General features: G+C 54.7%; 1 protein-coding gene across 1 annotated transcript in view; it reads left to right on the top strand.

The window, feature by feature from the left end:
- Window positions 1-2,131: 2,131 nt before the first annotated feature.
- The window catches only part of LOC147086763 (rab GDP dissociation inhibitor alpha-like), a 26,766-nt gene continuing 11,065 nt past the window's right edge, over window positions 2,132-17,832 (top strand). The window contains exons 1-4 of the mRNA XM_085978319.1: window positions 2,132-2,721; window positions 12,311-12,418; window positions 16,969-17,076; window positions 17,206-17,231. Of these exons, the coding sequence (XP_085834445.1) occupies window positions 2,677-2,721; window positions 12,311-12,418; window positions 16,969-17,076; window positions 17,206-17,231 (287 nt within the window). The 5' untranslated portion in view covers window positions 2,132-2,676. The remainder of the gene's footprint in view (window positions 2,722-12,310; window positions 12,419-16,968; window positions 17,077-17,205; window positions 17,232-17,832) is intronic.

Genomic DNA, 17,832 nt, shown 5'->3' with positions numbered 1-17,832 from the left:
AGCAGAAACACCGACACAGATTAGTTAAATTACACAGAACATGCAGCACAGACACAGGCCATTCGGCCCAACTAGTCCATGCCGGTGTTTATGCTCCACACCAGCCTCCTCCCAGTCCATCTGCCTCATCTCCGCCTTTCCGCATATCTTTCTCTTCCCTTTGCTCTCATGTACTCGTCTAGTTTCCTTTTGAAAGCATCTGAGCTATTTGCCTCCACCACTCCCTGTGGTCGCGAGTTTCACATTCTCACCACTCTCCGGGTTAAAGAAATCATTCCTTGTTTCCTGATCGGATTATTTTAAGTAAATATCGCTCACAAGTGGCAACATTCTCTCCACATCGGTACTGAAGGAGCGCCGCACTGTCGGAGGGGCGGTACTGAGGGAGCGCCGCACTGTCGGAGGGGCAGTACTGAGGGAGCGCCGCACTGTCGGAGGGGCGGTACTGAGGGAGCGCCGCACTGTCAGAGGGGCGGTACTGAGGGAGCGCCGCACTGTCGGAGGGGCGGTACTGAGGGAGCGCCGCACTGTCGGAGGGGCAGTACTGAGGGAGAGCCGCACTGTCAGAGAGGCGATACTGAGGAAGTGCCGCACTGTCGGAGGGGCGGTGCTGAGGGAGCGCCGCACTGTCGGAGGGGCGGTACTGAGGCAGCGCCGCACTGTCGGAGGGGCAGTACTGAGGGAGCGCCGCACTGTCGGAGGGACGGTACTGAGGGAGCGCCGCACTGTCGGAGGGGCGGTACTGAGGGAGCGCCGCACTGTCGGATGGGCGGTACTGAGGGAGCGCCGCACTGTCGGAGGGGCAGTACTGAGGGAGAGCCGCACTGTCAGAGGGGCGGTACTGAGGGAGCGCCGCACTGTCGGAGGGGCGGTGCTGAGGGAGCGCCGCACTGTCGGAGGGGCGGTACTGAGGGAGCGCCGCACTGTCGGAGGGGCGGTACTGAGGGAGCGCCGCACTGTCGGAGGGGCGGTACTGAGGGAGAGCCGCACTGTCGGAGGGGCGGTACTGAGGGAGCGCCGCACTGTCGGAGGGGCAGTACTGAGGGAGCGCTGCACTGTCGGAGGGGCGGTACTGAGGCAGCGCCGCACTGTCGGAGGGGCAGTACTGAGGGAGCGCCGCACTGTCGGAGGGGCGGTACTGAGGGAGCACCGCACTGTCGGAGGGGCAGTACTGAGGGAGCGCCGCACTGTCGGAGGGGCTGTACTGAGGGAGCGCCGCCCTGTCGGAGGGGCGGTACTGAGGGAGCGCCGCACTGTCGGAGGGGCGGTACTGAGGGAGCGCCGCACTGTCGGAGGGTCGGTACTGAGGGAGCGCCGCACTGTCAGAGGGGCAGTACTGAGGGAGCGCCGCACTGTCGGAGGGGCGGTACTGAAGGAGTGCTGCACTGTCGGAGGGGCGGTACTGAGGGAGCGCTGCACTGTCGGAGGGTCGGTACTGAGGGAGTGCCGCACTGTCGGAGGGGCGGTACTGAGGGAGAGCCGCACTGTCGGAGGGGCGGTACTGAGGGAGCGCCGCACTGTCAGAGGTGCCGTCTTTCAAGATGAGACGTTAAACCGAGGCTGCGTCTGCCCTCTCAGGTGGACGTAAAAGATCCCATGGATACTATTGGATGAAGAGCGGGGGGGGGGGGGGGGGGGGAGTTCTCCCCGGCGTCCTGGGGCCAATATTTATCCCTCAACCAACATCACTGAAACAGATGACCTGGTCATTTATCACATTGCTGTCTGTGCGAGCTTGCTGTGTGCAAATTGGCTGCTGCAGTAGAACAGAGACCACCCTTCTAAAAGTGGCTGTAAATCACTGAGGTGTGATATAAATGTAAAATCTGGCTTTGCATAGATATGTGTAGCCTGACCCAGGGTGTTTAATTGCTTAGACACACACACACAAACAGCAACAATACAATGCAAAGCAGAAGAGGTTGCAATCTCTCTCGCCTTGCCAAAAAAAAAAATGAAAATCAATCAGGAATTGGAAATGCCTTTCCAGGATCTTACTCAATCCTTTCCACAGGCCGGGGGGAACTGGCGCAAACGCGCAGGGATCCTCTCAGATTGGAACAGTGCACTATTTCCACACCCCTACTTCTCTCTGTGTGTGTGTGTTTTTTTTTTGCAGAGATATTGGGTTGGGCAAGGCAGGAAAAAAAAGAAAGGCCAGTGGCTGGTCTCCTCTTTGAAATCCACGGTGCAGAAAAAAAAAACCCTTGCTGTTTAGTTTTTTTTTTGCATTGGGGGAGGAGGGAGGTGAAAGCTGAATTTGCTTAGAGAGAGGGAGGATTCTTTTCCACAGCATCGCAGTGCTGAGGTGGCCATCTTTGCAAGCCTTGGCTATTTAGTTGCCTTGTGCAATTTGAGGGACTTTGCATCCTTTAGCTGAACAGTGTTGCATTTTTAATTGGGAGGGGATCATTTTGCAAAAGTAGCTCTCTTTTCCCAGACTCCTGCCCTTTACACACATACACTCCCCCCCCCCCCCCCCTCTCTTGGATTATCCAGACAACCATTCCAGGAAAGGCTGCTGGAGGAGGAGGAGGAAGAAGAGGAGATTGCTTATTTTTTGCCACTTGTTTCAGGGTTTTTTTTGTTGCAAATCTCTTTCCCCCAGTTGGGGGGGGGGGAAATAACAAGTGTTGCAATTGCATTCAGTTTCCAATCCCTTACAGCAGCACCAACATGGATGAAGAGTACGATGTGATCGTTTTGGGAACCGGTTTGACCGTAAGTTTGTACCTTTTTTCATTTTTGCAACCCCGAGTTTAAGAAAAAATTGCAACCAGGGTCGCCTAAGCTTGTAGAATCCTGCGTGCAAGAATGCTGCGAGATTTGTTTTTGCCTTGTTATCTGCACTGCAGAATCCTGTAGAGTTGCCTTAACTGTCTACACTGCATTGCAGGCAGGATCTTCTGCCTTGTTCACCGCATTTGTAGAATAGAAATCTCTCTCGGGCGAGGCTTTTCTCCTTTTTTGTTTTTTTTGACCAATTTGCAGCGATTTTTGTTGTTGTTTGTGTGTGTGTCCTCTTTTTTTGCAATGAACAGGAAGCATTGCAGCCCTGTTGAAGAGGAACTGCATGAATGTATCCACTTAAAAAAAATCAGTTCTGTGAACGCCTTAATTGAGGCTTTTGATCAGTTCTGCTTTCTGACCATTTCCCTAAATCTGCAAATTGCCAGAATGGAATAAAGTTATTGAAAAATAATAATCATAATGCTGTTTGCAAGATTATTTTCTGTATTTAAAACGTCAAAGTGCCCTGGTGCAAGAATTAAAAAAAATAAAAAAAATAATGTCATAGAAAATTATTTCTGAATGCAAAAATCTCCGCATCCAATCTCTGAAGAACTCTATTTAAAATAGCATTCTTCACTGTTGTATTACAGCTACAAGCTATCGGTGTAGACTGGACTTAGGATGGGATAGGATAGGGTGGGGTTGTGGGGAGACTGGCTTTCTTGAACAGAAGCATGATGAAATAAGTTCATTTTTAAAAAAAAGTGTTTTTTGTGGGGAGCCTTGACCTGATGCCCTGTTCTTGGTCATTTTTAAGATGTTTGTGCAGAGATAATTGGTCTTTATATATATATATATGTGCGTAAATGCAAATCGAGATTTAAAAAGGGGCGATGTGCAAGGACGTTGGCAAGGCGGGCGGTACCGACGCGAGGCAAATGGCGGGGCTTCCGTCGACGGGCCGAAGATCGCGGGGCTTGTAACCGCCACCCCTCTCCTGCAGTCGCCTTATCAGCCTGCTGCTGCCTCTCTCTCGCATCCTTTTGTTCTGTATCTCACGGCGTGTCTTGAGGAGGAGACAGATTCCCCCATTTCTCCGGCGCCTTTTCCCCACCTCAGGACGTCTCAAAAGAGGATCACCGCCAATCAAGTCACAGAAACCCCACAGTGCAGATAGAGGCCATTTCGGCCCATCGAGCCTGCACCGACACATATCCCACCCGATCCCCGTAACCCCACGTATTTAATCCCCCTTAACACTAAGGGTCAATTTATCATAGCCAATCAACCTAACCCGCGCATCTTTGGACTGTGGGAGGAAACCGGAGCACCCGGAGAAAACCCACGCAAACACGGGGAGAATGTGCAAACTCCACACAGGACAGTCGCCCGAGGCCAGGATTCGAACCCGGGTCCCTGGCGCTGTGAGGCAACAGTGCTAACCACTATGCCACCGTGTCCTTTTTTTCTTCCCCCGAAGTGCGGTCGCTGTTGTAATGTGGGGAAACGCGGCAGCGATTTGCGCACAGCAAGCTCCCACAAACAGCAATGTGATAACGGCCAGATCATCTTGTTTTTTTAGTGATGTTGATTGAGGGATAAATATTGGGCCCCAGGACACCGGGAAGAACTCCCCCCACCCCGCTCTTCTTCCAATAGTGGCCCGTGGATCTTTTACACCCACCTGAGAGGGCAGACGGGGCCTCGGTTTAAACGTCTCATCCCGAAAGACGGCACCTCCGACAGTGCGGTGCTCCCTCAGTATGGGTTAGATACAGAGTAAAGCTCCCTCTAACACTGTCCCCATCAAACACTCCCAGGGCAGGTACAGCACTGGTTAGATACAGAGTAAAGCTCCCTCTACACTGTCCCATCAAACACTCCCAGGGCAGGTACAGCACTGGTTAGATACAGAGTAAAGCTCCCTCTACACTGTCCCATCAAACACTCCCAGGGCAGGTACAGCACGGGTTAGATACAGAGTAAAGCTCCCTCTACACTGTCCCATCAAACACTCCCAGGGCAGGTACAGCACGGGGTTAGATACAGAGTAAAGCTCCCTCTACACTGTCCCCATGAAACACTCCCAGGGCAGGTACAGCACGGGTTAGATACAGAGTAAAGCTCCCTCTACACTAGCACCATCAAACACTCCCAGGGCAGGTACAGCACGGGTTAGATACAGAATAAAGCTCCCTCTACACTGTCCCCATCAAACACTCCCAGGGCAGGTACAGCACGGGGTTAGATACAGAGTAAAGCTCCCTCTACACTGTCCCCATCAATCACTCCCAGGGCAGTACAGCACGGGTTAGATACAGAGTAAAGCTCCCTCTACACTGTCCCATCAAACACTCCCAGGGCAGGTACAGCACGGGTTAGATACAGAGTAAAGCTCCCTCTACACTGTCCCATCAAACACTCCCAGGGCAGGTACAGCACGGGTTAGATACAGAGAGAGGACCTTTCGATCCCATCCGTCTAGGCTGGGTTTGACCCAGACTGCAGCGGGGAAAAGCCAAACCTGGGGAAAGTGAATTGAAACATTGAGTCGGTGGAGTGTGCTGTCTGCAGGTTCCATATCCTCGGTCCCTCAATCGCTGCAACCTTCTCCCCGTGCCGGCGGTTCAGTCAGGTACCTTTGCAGCCCTGCGCTCTGAAATGTCCTTGGAAGATAGGAAAGGAGAAGGCCATTAGGTGAACCTTGCTCGTCCATCCAGATTCACCCTGCAGCACCCCCCTGCCTTGCTGTGAGGAGGACGCTAAGTAGCAAAGGGATGTAGACAGGTTAAGTGAGTGGGCAGAAATGTGGCAGATGGATATTGGAACACGGAGTAGAATTTCTAAATTTGCCGATGACACCAAACCTGGGGGTGTGGCAAACAGTGAGGATGATACCAATCGACTGCAACGGGACACAGAAAGGCTCGCAGAATGGGCAGGCAAGCGGGAGATGGAATTTAATATGTACGACGAGAGATTGGGTCGATTGGGCTTGTATTCACTGGAGTTAGAAGAATGAGAGGGGATCTCATTGAAACTTATAAAATTCTAACAGGACTGGACAGACTGGATGCAGGAAGGATGTTCCCGATGGTCGGGGGAGTCCAGAACCAGGGGTCGCAGTCTAAGGATAAGGGGTAGGCCATTTAGGACTGAAATGAGGAGGAATTTCTTCACCCAGAGAGTGGTGAACCTGTGGAATTCTCTACCACAGAAGGGAGTGGAGGCCAATTCATTAAATATATTCAAGGAGTTAGATATATTTCTTAAGGCTAAAGGGATATGGGGAGAAAGCAGGGACCGGGTGCTGAATTTGGATGATCAGCCATGATCTCATTAAATGGCGGAACAGGCTCGAGGGGCCGAATGGCCTACTCCTGCTCCTATCTTCTATGTAATACAGAGAAGTGTGAGGTGATGCATTTTGGCAGAAGGAACAGGGAGAGGTAATATACACTTAATGGCACAGTTTTAGAGAGTGTGCGGGGAGAGAGGGACCTGGGAGTTAATGTGCATAAGTCCCTGAAGGCAGGACATATTGAGAGAGTGGCTAGCAAAGCATATGGGATCTTGGGCTTCATAAATAGACGCATTGAGTGCAAAAGTAGAGAAGTTATGCTGAAGCTTTATAAAGCGCTGGTGGTTCGGCCACAACTGGAGTATTGCGTCCAGTTCTGGTCACCACACTTTAGTAAGGATGTGAAGGCCCTTGAGAGGGTGCGGAGGAGATTTACCAGAATGGTTCCGGGGATGGGGGGATCTTAGCTACAAGGACAGGTTGGAGAAGCTGGATTTGTTTACATTCGAGCAAAGGAGGTTGAGGGGTGATTTGATCGAGGTGTACAAGATTATGACGGGTTTGGACAGGCTAGACGGGGAAAGGCTGTTCCCACTAGTTGACGGTACAAGAACTAGGGGACACAGATTTAAGGTTTTGGGCAAGAGATACAGGGTGGGGGGATGTGAGGAAAAACTTTTTTACGCAGCGAGTGGTGAGGACCTGGAACTCGCTGCCGACGGAAGTGGTGGAAGCGGAGACACTCGATGTTCTCAAGGGGAGACTGGATAGGCACTCGAGGGAAATAAACTTGCAGGGCTACGGGGATAGAGCGGGGGAATGGGACTGACTGGATTGGCCCTACAGAGAGCCGGCACGGACTGGATGGGCCGAATGGCAGCCTCCTGTGCCGTTATGACTCTACGACTTTATGAAATGGAATATAATCTGGAGAGATGTGAAGTTGTCTGCTTTGGTAGGAAAAACAGAAATGTTGGTGTTCAGAGGGACCTGGGTGTCCTTGTACATGAATCACTGAAAGTTAACATAAGAACATAAGAAGTAGGAGCAGGAGTAGGCCATACGGCCCCTCGGGCCTGCTCCGCCATTCAATAGGATCATGGCTGATCCGAACCTAGACTCACGTCCACTTCCCTGCCCTCTCCCCGTAACCCCTTATTCCCTTATCTGCTAGGAAACTGTCTATCTCCGTTTTAAATCTATTTAATGTCGCAGCTTCCACAGCTCTCCGAGGTAGCAAATTCCATAGATTTACTACCCTCTGAGTGAAGAAGTTTCTCCTCATCTCAGTTTTGAAAGGGCAGCCCCTTATTCTAAGATTATGCCCCCTAGTTCTAGTCTCACCCATCAGTGGAAACATCCTCCCCACATCCACCCGATCAAGCCCCCTCACAATCTTATATGTTTCGATAAGATCGCCTCTCATTCTTCTGAGTAGAGGCCCAACCTACTCAACCTTTCCTCATACGTCAACCCCCTCATCTCCGGAATCAACCGAGTGAACCTTCTCTGAACCGCCTTGAGAGCAAGTATATCTTTTCTTAAATATGGAAACCAAAACTGCACGCAGTATTCCAGGTGTGGCCTCACCAGTACCCTGTATAACTGCAGCAAGACTTCCCTGTTTTTATACTCCATCCCCCTCGCAATAAAAGCCAAGATTCCATTGGCCTTCCTGATCACCTGCTGTACCTGCATACTAACCTTCTGTGTTTCATGCACCAGGACCCCCAGATCCCTTTGTACTGTAGCAGGTACAGCAAGCAATTGGGAAAGCAAATGGTATGTTGGCCTTTATTACAAGAGGATTTGAGTATAAGAGTAAAGACGTCTTGCTACAATTATATAGGGCCCTGGTGAGACCACACCTGGAGTACTGTGTACAGTTTTGGTATCCTTACTTAAGGAAGGATATACTTGCCATAGAGGGAGTGCAACGAAGGTTCACCAGACTGGTTCCTGGGATGAGGGGGTTGTCCTATGAGGAGAGATTGAGTAGATTGGGCCGATACTCTCTGGGGTTTAGAAGAATGAGAGGTGATCTCATTGAAACATATAAGATTCTGAGGGGGATTGACAGGGTCGATGCTGAGAGGCTGTTTCCCCCCTGGCTGGAGAGTCTAGAACCAGGGGTCACAGTCTCAGGATAAGGGGTCGGCCATTTCGGACTGAGATGAGGAGGAATTTCTTCACTCAGAGGGCGGTGAATCTTTGTGGAATTCTCTGCCCCAGAGGGCTGTGGAGGCTCAGTCGTTGAGTATATTCAAGGCCGAGATCGATAGATTTTCGGAATCGAGGGATCGGGTGGGAAAGTGGAGTTGAGGTCGATGATCAGCCATGATCTTATTGAATGACGGAGCAGGCTCGAGGGGCCGAATGGCCGACTCCTGCTCCTAGTTCCTATGTTTCCCTATCACAGCTTCTGATTGTCTCTTAAATTATCCTGTCTGCGCTCTCAGGTAGACGTAAAAGATCCCATGGTTACTATTGGGGGAAGAGTGGCGGAGTGGGGGGGGGGGGGGGAGAGGAGCGGGAGTTTTTTCCCCGGTGTCTTGGGCCCAATATTTATCCTTCAACCAACACCGCTGAAAACAGATGATCTGGTCATTATCACATTAGCCGAGGCATAGAATATAAGAGCAGGGAGGTTATGATGGAGCTGTACAAAACGCTAGTTCGGCCACAGCTGGAATACTGTGTGCAGTTCTGGTCGCCACACTATAGGAAGGATGTGATTGCATTGGAGAGGGTGCAGAGGAGATTCACCAGGATGTTACCTGGGCTGGAGCGCTTCAGCTATGAAGAGAGACTGGACAGGCTGGGGTTGTTTTCCTTAGAGCAGAGAAGGCTGAGCGGGGGACCTGATTGAGGTGTACAAAATTATGAGGGACACAGATAGGGTAGATAGAAAGGAACTTTTCCCCTTAGTAGAGGGGTCAATAACCAGGGGGCATAGTTTCAAGGTAAGAGGCAGGAGGTTTAGAGGGGATTTGAGGAAAAACTTTTTCACCCAGAGGGTGGTTGGAATCTGGAACTCACTGCCTGAAAGGGTGGTAGAGGCAGGAACCCTCACAACATTCAAGAAGCATTTAGATGAGCACTTGAAACACCATAGCATACAAGGCTACGGACCAAGTGCTGGGAAATGGGATTAGAATAGACAGGGCTTGATGGCCGGCGCGGACACGATGGGCCGAAGGGCCTCTTTCTGTGCTGTTCGGTCACCTGAGGAAGAGAGTGTTTGAAGACCAGGACCTCAAACCCGGCACTAAGCTCATGGTTTATAGAGCAGCAGTGATACCCGCCCTGCTGTATGCCTCAGGGACATGGACCATGTACAGCAGGCACCTCAAAGCACTGGAGAGGTACCACCAACGCTGCTGCCGCAAAATCCTGCAAATCCATTGGCAGGATAGGCGCACCGACGTCCGTGTTCTCGCTCAGGCCAACATCCCCAGCATCGAAGCTTTGACCACGCTCGATCAGCTCCGATGGACGGGTCACATTGTCCGCATGCCCGATACGAGACTCCCAGGACAAGCGCTCTACTCAGAGCTCCGACACGGCAAGAGAGCCCCAGGTGGGCAGAGGAAACGCTTCAAGGACACCCTCAAAGCCTCCTTGAAAAAAGTGTAACATCCCCCACCGACACCTGGGAATCCCTGGCCCAAGACCGCACAAAGTGGAGGAGAAGCATCTGGGAAGGCGCCGAACACCTTGAGTCTCTTCGCCGGGAGCAAGCGGAAGCCAAGCGCAGGCAGCGCACGTCAACCCAAGCACCCCACCCCACCCGCCCCTTCAACCACCGTCTGCCCCACCTGTGACAGAGACTGCAGGTCCCGCATTGGACTCATCAGTCACCTGCGAACTCATTTTTAATGTGGAAGCAAGTCATCCTCGGTTCCCGAGGGACTGCCTAAGAAGAAAGTGCCCCTAAGAAGATAACTCCATGACATTGCTGTCTGTGGGAGCTTGCTGTGCGCAAAATGGCTGCCGCGTTTCCTACATTACAACACTTCAAAAGTACTTCTTTGGCTGCGAGTGCTTTGGGAGGTCCCAAGGTGGCGGTAAAGCGCTGGAGAAATGTGAGTTCTTTAAATGATTCGCAGGCTTTGGCCTACACTGTCGACCTAGGGGGTCGTGTTTTTTTGGCATAGTGTCCGGCCTCGGGTGACTGTCTGTGTGGAGTTTGCACATTCTCCCCGTGTTTGCGTGGGTTTCCTCCGGGTGCTCCGGTTTCCTCCCACAGTCCAAAGATGTGCGGGTTAGGATGATTGGCTATGATAAAATTGACCCTTAGTGTTAGGGGGATTAAATATGTGGGGTTACGGGGATAGGGTGGGATATGTGTTGGTGTAGGGGTTACGGGGATCGGGTGGGATATGTGTCGGTGCAGGCTTGATGGGCCGAAATGGCCTCTATCTGCACTGTGGGGTTTCTGTGATTTCTGTGACTGTTTGCGACGCCCTCTGCACAGCAAGTGATGCGGCTCGATCGGGAGGACATGAGAACGTAGCTCTCGATCGCTGTGCCGAGACTCGCACGCTGGGAAGCGAGGGGCCGTCGAGCTCGGACGGGTTCGGGCTCGGCTGTGACGGTCCCTGTAGTGGTTGGGCAGATGCATGGCAGCTGCAGTTTAATAATGCGGATAAATGCGAGATGAAGGTGTTGACCTATGAGGAAAGGTTGAGCAGGCTGGGCCTATACTCATTGGAATTTAGAAGAATGAGAGGTGATCTTATTGAAACATATCAGATACTGAGGGGGCTCGACAGGGTAGATGCAGAGAGGATGTTTCCCCTCGTGGGGAAATCTAGAACTCGGGGGCACAGTTTCAGAATAAAGGGTCGCCCTTTTAGAACGGAGATGAGGAGGAATTTCTTCTGAGGGTCGTAAATCTGTGGAATTCTCTGCCCAAGAGAGCCGTGGAGGCTGGGTCATTAAATACATTTAAGGTGGAGATAGACGGATTTTTGCAAGATAAGGGAGTGAAGGGTTATGGGGAGCGGGCAGGGAACTAGATGTAATATCTCCAAGTTTGCAGACGACACAAAGCTGGGTGGGCGTGTGTGCTGTGAGGAGGATGCAGAGAAACTCCATTATGATTTTGACAGATTGGGCAGATGCATGGCAGATGCAGTTTAATGTGGATAAATGCGAGGTTATCCACTTTGGTGGCAAAAACAGGAAGGCAGATTATTATCTGAACGGCAATAGATTGGGAGAAGCGGAAGTGCAACGAGACCTGGGTGTCCTTGTGCACCAGTCGCTGAAGGTAAGCATGCAGGTGCAGCAGGCGGGTAAGAAGGCAAATGGTATGTTGGCCTTCATAGCGAGAGGATTCGAGTACAGGAGCAAGGATGTCTTGCTGCAGTTGTACAGGGCCTTGGTGCGACCACACCTTGAGTATTGTGTGCAGTTTTGGTCGCCTTATCTGAGGAAGGATGTTCTTGCCATGGAGGGAGTGCAGCGAAGATTCACCAGGCTGATACCTGGGATGGCAGGAATGACGTATGAGGAGAGATTGGGTCGATTGGGCTTGTACTCGCTGGAGTTTAGAAGAATGAGAGGGGATCTCATTGAAACTTATAAAATTCTATAACAGGACTAGACAGACTAGATGCAAGAAGGATGTTCCCGATGGCGGGGGAGTCCAGAACCAGGGGTCATAGTCTACGGATAAGGGGTAAGCCATTTAGGACAGAGATGAGGAGGAATTTCTTCACCCAGAGAGTGGTGAACCTGTGGAATTTTCTACCACAGAAGGCAGTTGAGGCCAATTCATTAAATATATTGAAGAAGGAGTTGGATGTATTTCTTAAGGCTAAAGGGATCAAGGGATATGGGGAGAAGGCAGGGACAGGGTACTGAATTTGGATGATCAGCCATGATCTCATTGAATGGTGGAGCGGGCTCGAGGGGCCGAATGGCCTACTCCTGCTCCTATCTTCTATGGTTCTAAACTCCAGAGAGTATCGGCTCAATCTCTGCTCATAGGACAACCCGCTCATCCCAGGAATGAGTCTGGTGAACCTTTCCTGCACTCCCTCTAAGGCAAGTATCTCCTTCCTCAGATACGGAGACCAGAACTCTGCACAGTCGTCTCTTTCTGGTGCGGCTCACGAGTGATCAGGAGCGCAAGGTTGGTTGCCTGAGTCGATACGGACCAGGGGACCTTTTGAGAAACCAGACCGCGACCTTGTGCTCTCTCTCGCTCGCTCTCTGTAACCTGGTGCCTCGTTCCAGCTCTGATGGTTTTGTGTGTGTGTGTTGCAGGAATGTATTCTATCGGGGATTATGTCGGTCAACGGAAAGAAAGTCCTACACATGGACCGTAACCCCTACTATGGCGGGGAGAGCTCCTCAATAACCCCGTTGGAAGAGGTGAGGGCGAACGCGCTCTGCAGGCGTGTGGCTTTCGCGGAGATGGCCGTGATTTCCAGGCACTCGCCGTTAGCGAGTTGTACAATTCTTTGGTGAAGGGGAAGAGAATTTTATTGATGTCGCCCTAAATATTTTCAGCCCATTTCTCAAGGGTTCTCTGTCTGCGTGTCTCTCTCTCTGTCTGCGTGTCTCTCTGTCTGCGTGTCTCTCTCTCTGTCTGCGTGTCTCTCTCTCTGTCTGCGTGTCTCTCTCTCTGTCTGCGTGTCTCTCTCTCTGTCTGCGTGTCTCTCTCTCTGTCTGCGTGTCTCTCTCTCTGTCTGCGTGTCTCTCTCTCTGTCTGCGTGTCTCTCTCTCTGTCTGCGTGTCTCTCTCTCTGTCTGCGTGTCTCTCTCTCTGTCTGCGTGTCTCTCTCTCTGTCTGCGTGTCTCTCTCTCTGTCTGCGTGTCTCTCTGTCTGCGTGTCTCTCTCTCTGCGTGTCTCTCTCTCTGCGTGTCTCTCTCTCTGTCTGCGTGTCTCTCTCTCTGTCTGCGTGTCTCTCTCTCTGTCTGCGTGTCTCTCTCTCTGCGTGTCTCTCTCTCTGTCTGCGTGTCTCTCTCTCTGTCTGCGTGTCTCTCTCTCTGTCTGCGTGTCTCTCTCTCTGTCTGCGTGTCTCTCTCTCTGTCTGCGTGTCTCTCTCTCTGTCTGCGTGTCTCTCTCTCTGTCTGCGTGTCTCTCTCTCTGTCTGCGTGTCTCTCTCTCTGGTCGTGCGTCTCTCTCTCTGTCTGCGCGTCTCTCTCTCTGTCTGCGCGTCTCTCTCTGTCTGCGCGTCTCTCTCTGTCTGCGCGTCTCTCTCTGTCTGCGCGTCTCTCTCTGTCTGCGCGTCTCTCTCTCTGTCTGCGCGTCTCTCTCTGTCTGCGCGTCTCTCTCTCTGTCTGCGCGTCTCTCTCTCTGTCTGCGCGTCTCTCTCTCTGTCTGCGCGTCTCTCTCTGTCTGCGCGTCTCTCTGCGCGTCTCTCTCTGTCTGCGCGTCTCTCTCTGTCTGCGCCTCTCTCTCTGTCTGCGCGTCTCTCTCTCTGTCTGCGCGTCTCTCTCTCTGTCTGCGCGTCTCTCTCTCTGTCTGCGCGTCTCTCTCTCTGTCTGCGCGTCTCTCTCTGTCTGCGCGTCTCTCTCTGCGCGTCTCTCTCTCTGTCTGCGCGTCTCTCTCTCTGTCTGCGCGTCTCTCTCTCTGTCTGCGCGTCTCTCTCTGTCTGCGCGTCTCTCTCTGTCTGCGCGTCTCTCTCTGTCTGCGCGTCTCTCTCTGTCTGCGCGTCTCTCTCTGTCTGCGCGTCTCTCTCTGTCTGCGCGTCTCTCTGTCTGCGCGTCTCTCTGTCTGCGCGTCTCTCTGTCTGCGCGTCTCTCTGTCTGCGCGTCTCTCTGTCTCCGCGTCTCTCTGTCTGCGCGTCTCTCTGTCTGCGCGTCTCTCTGTCTGCGCGTCTCTCTGTCTGCGCGTCTCTCTGTCTGCGCGTCTCTCTGTCTGCGCGTCTCTCTGTCTGCGCGTCTCTCTGTCTGCGCGTCTCTCTCTCTCTGCGCGTCTCTCTCTCTGTCTGCGCGTCTCTCTCTGTCTGCGCGTCTCTCTCTGTCTGCGCGTCTCTCTCTGTCTGCGCCTCTCTCTCTGTCTGCGCGTCTCTCTGTCTGCGCGTCTCTCTCTCTGTCTGCGCGTCTCTCTCTCTGTCTGCGCGTCTCTCTCTGTCTGCGCGTCTCTCTCTGCGCGTCTCTCTCTCTGTCTGCGCGTCTCTCTCTCTGTCTGCGCGTCTCTCTCTCTGTCTGCGCGTCTCTCTCTGTCTGCGCGTCTCTCTCTGTCTGCGCGTCTCTCTCTGTCTGCGCGTCTCTCTCTGTCTGCGCGTCTCTCTCTGTCTGCGCGTCTCTCTCTGTCTGCGCGTCTCTCTGTCTGCGCGTCTCTCTGTCTGCGCGTCTCTCTGTCTGCGCGTCTCTCTGTCTGCGCGTCTCTCTGTCTGCGCGTCTCTCTGTCTGCGCGTCTCTCTGTCTGCGCGTCTCTCTGTCTGCGCGTCTCTCTGTCTGCGCGTCTCTCTGTCTGCGCGTCTCTCTGTCTGCGCGTCTCTCTGTCTGCGCGTCTCTCTGTCTGCGCGTCTCTCTGTCTGCGCGTCTCTCTGTCTGCGCGTCTCTCTGTCTGCGCGTCTCTCTGTCTGCGCGTCTCTCTGTCTGCGCGTCTCTCTGTCTGCGCGTCTCTCTGTCTGCGCGTCTCTCTGTCTGCGCGTCTCTCTGTCTGCGCGTCTCTCTGTCTGCGCGTCTCTCTGTCTGCGCGTCTCTCTGTCTGCGCGTCTCTCTGTCTGCGCGTCTCTCTGTCTGCGCGTCTCTCTGTCTGCGCGTCTCTCTCTGTCTGCGCGTCTCTCTCTGTCTGCGCGTCTCTGCGCGTCTCTCTCTGCGCGTCTCTCTCTGTCTGCGCGTCTCTCTGTCTGCGCGTCTCTCTCTGTCTGCGTCTCTCTCTGTCTGCGCGTCTCTCTGCGCGTCTCTCTGTCTGCGCGTCTCTCTGTCTGCGCGTCTCTCTGTCTGCGCGTCTCTCTGTCTGCGCGTCTCTCTCTGCGCGTCTCTCTGTCTGCGCGTCTCTCTGTCTGCGCGTCTCTCTGTCTGCGCGTCTCTCTGTCTGCGCGTCTCTCTGTCTGCGCGTCTCTCTGTCTGCGCGTCTCTCTGTCTGCGCGTCTCTCTGTCTGCGCGTCTCTCTGTCTGCGCGTCTCTCTGTCTGCGCGTCTCTCTGTCTGCGCGTCTCTCTGTCTGCGCGTCTCTCTGCGCGTCTCTCTGTCTGCGCGTCTCTCTGTCTGCGCGTCTCTCTGTCTGCGCGTCTCTCTGTCTGCGCGTCTCTCTGTCTGCGCGTCTCTCTGTCTGCGCGTCTCTCTGTCTGCGCGTCTCTCTGTCTGCGCGTCTCTCTGTCTGCGCGTCTCTCTGTCTGCGCGTCTCTCTGTCTGCGCGTCTCTCTCTGTCTGCGCGTCTCTCTCTCTGTCTGCGCGTCTCTCTCTCTGTCTGCGCGTCTCTCTGTCTGCGCGTCTCTCTCTGTCTGCGCGTCTCTCTCTGCGCGTCTCTCTCTGCGCGTCTCTCTCTGTCTGCGCGTCTCTCTCTGTCTGCGCGTCTCTCTCTGTCTGCGCGTCTCTCTCTGTCTGCGCGTCTCTCTCTGTCTGCGCGTCTCTCTCTGTCTGCGCGTCTCTCTCTGTCTGCGCGTCTCTCTCTGTCTGCGCGTCTCTCTCTGCGCGTCTCTCTCTCTCTCTGCGCGTCTCTCTCTGCGCGTCTCTCTCTGCGCGTCTCTCTCTGCGCGTCTCTCTGCGCGTCTCTCTCTCTGTCTGCGCGTCTCTCTCTCTGTCTGCGCGTCTCTCTCTGTCTGCGCGTCTCTCTCTCTGTCTGCGCGTCTCTCTCTCTCTGCGCGTCTCTCTCTCTGCGCGTCTCTCTCTCTGTCTGCGCGTCTCTCTGCGCGTCTCTCTCTCTCTGCGCGTCTCTCTCTCTGCGCGTCTCTGTCTGCGCGTCTATGTCTGCGCGTCTCTGTCTGCGCGTCTCTGTCTGCGCGTCTCTGTCTGCGCGTCTCTGTCTGCGCGTCTCTGTCTGCGCGTCTCTGTCTGCGCGTCTGTCTGCGCGTCTCTGTCTGCGCGTCTCTGTCTGCGCGTCTCTGTCTGCGCGTCTCTGTCTGCGCGTCTCTGTCTGCGCGTCTCTGTCTGCGCGTCTCTCTCTCTCTCTGCCTGCGCGTCTCTCTTCTCTGCCTGCGCGTCTCTCTCTCTCTCTGCCTGCGCGTCTCTCTTCTCTGCCTGCGCGTCTCTCTCTCTCTCTCTCTCTCTCTGCGCGCCTCTCTCTCTCTCTCTGCGCGCCTCTCTCTCTCTCTGCGCGCCTCTCTCTCTCTCTGCGCGCCTCGCTCTCTCTGCGCGCCCTCTCTCTCGCTCTCTCGCTCTCTCTGCGCGCCTCGCTCTCTCTGCGCGCATCGCTCTCTCGCTCTCTCTGCGCGCCTCGCTCTCTCTGCGCGCCTCGCTCTCTCGCTCTCTCTGCGCGCCTCGCTCTCTCGCTCTCTCTGCGCGCCTCGCTCTCTCGCTCTCTCTGCGCGCCTCGCTCTCTCGCTCTCTCTGCGCGCCTCGCTCTCTCGCTCTCTCTGCGCGCCTCGCTCTCTCGCTCTCTCTGCGCGCCTCGCTCTCTCGCTCTCTCTGCGCGCCTCGCTCTCTCGCTCTCTCTGCGCGCCTCGCTCTCTCGCTCTCTGCGCGCCTCGCTCTCTCTGCGCGCCTCTCTCTCGCTCTCTCTCTGTCTGCGAGCCTCTCTCTCGCTCTCTGTCTGCGCGCCTCTCTCTCGCTCTCTGTCTGCCTCATACTGTATATTACTAGATGCATCCTTGTGTACTTTGTTATGCATGTTTCTGCCCTTTTTTTAAAAAAAAAACTATTTAAAACAAAGCAGCAAAACTGCTGATTTCTGAGATGTACAGACCCGCGTCCCGTCACCGTGCGGGGGAATCGCAGACACAGACCCGCGTCCTGTCACCGTGCGGGGGAATCGCAGACACAGACCCACGACCTGTCACTTTTTATGTCTTTTAATGTCCTCCCGCAGTTGTACAAGAGATTCGGACACTCTGATACGCCGCCGGAATCCATGGCGAGGGGCAGGGACTGGAATGTCGACCTGATTCCCAAATTCCTGATGGCAAACGGTAAGTTGGTAACGGGAGGTTGAGAACCGAAATTGGCGCGAGCTTTAAAATCTGTCGACGGTGGTGGCCTCGCTGCACGGGTTTCAGAGACGCGCAGTGTGGGCCCTTCCCATCCTCTTGCTGTCTCGCACTATCAGAGACTCCGTCCCTCCCTGCCCACACTGTTCACTCCCTTCCTCCCCCTCCCTGTCTCACTCCCCATGCTGTTCCCCCCCCCCTTTCCCCCTTCCCTCCCTCCCTCCTTCCCTCCCCCTTCTCCCCCCTCCCCCTTCTCCTTCCCTCCCCCTTCTCCTTCTCCCCCCTTCTCCCCCCTCCCCCCTTCTCCCCCCTCCCCCCTTCTCCCCCTCCCCCCTCCCCCCTTCTCCCCCTCCCCCTTCTCCCCCTCCCCTTCTCCCCCCTCCCCCCTTCTCCCCCCTCCCCCCTTCTCCCCCCTCCCCCCTTCTCCCCCTCCCTCCCCCTCCCCCTTCTCCCCCCCTCCCCCCCTTCTCCCCCCTCCCCCCTTCTCCCCCCTCCCCCCCTTCTCCCCCCTCCCCCCTTCTCCCCCCTCCCCCCCTTCTCCCCCCCTCCCCCCTTCTCCCCCCTCCCCCCCTTCTCCCTTCTCCCCCCTTCCCCCTTCTCCCCCCTCCCCCCCTTCTCCCCCCTCCCCCTTCTCCCCCCCTCCCCTTCTCCCCCCCTCCCCCTTCTCCCCCCCTCCCCCTTCTCCCCCCTCCCCCTTCTCCCCCCTCCCCCTTCTCCCCCTCCCCCCCTCCCCCCTCCCCTCCCCT

The sequence above is a fragment of the Somniosus microcephalus genome, unplaced genomic scaffold (genome assembly GCF_052327205.1).
Source record: "Somniosus microcephalus isolate GS21.2 unplaced genomic scaffold, FLI_Smic_1.0 unresolved_chr7, whole genome shotgun sequence".
NCBI classification, from domain to species: domain Eukaryota; kingdom Metazoa; phylum Chordata; class Chondrichthyes; order Squaliformes; family Somniosidae; genus Somniosus; species Somniosus microcephalus.
This window is presented reverse-complemented; position numbering and strand designations above follow the sequence as displayed.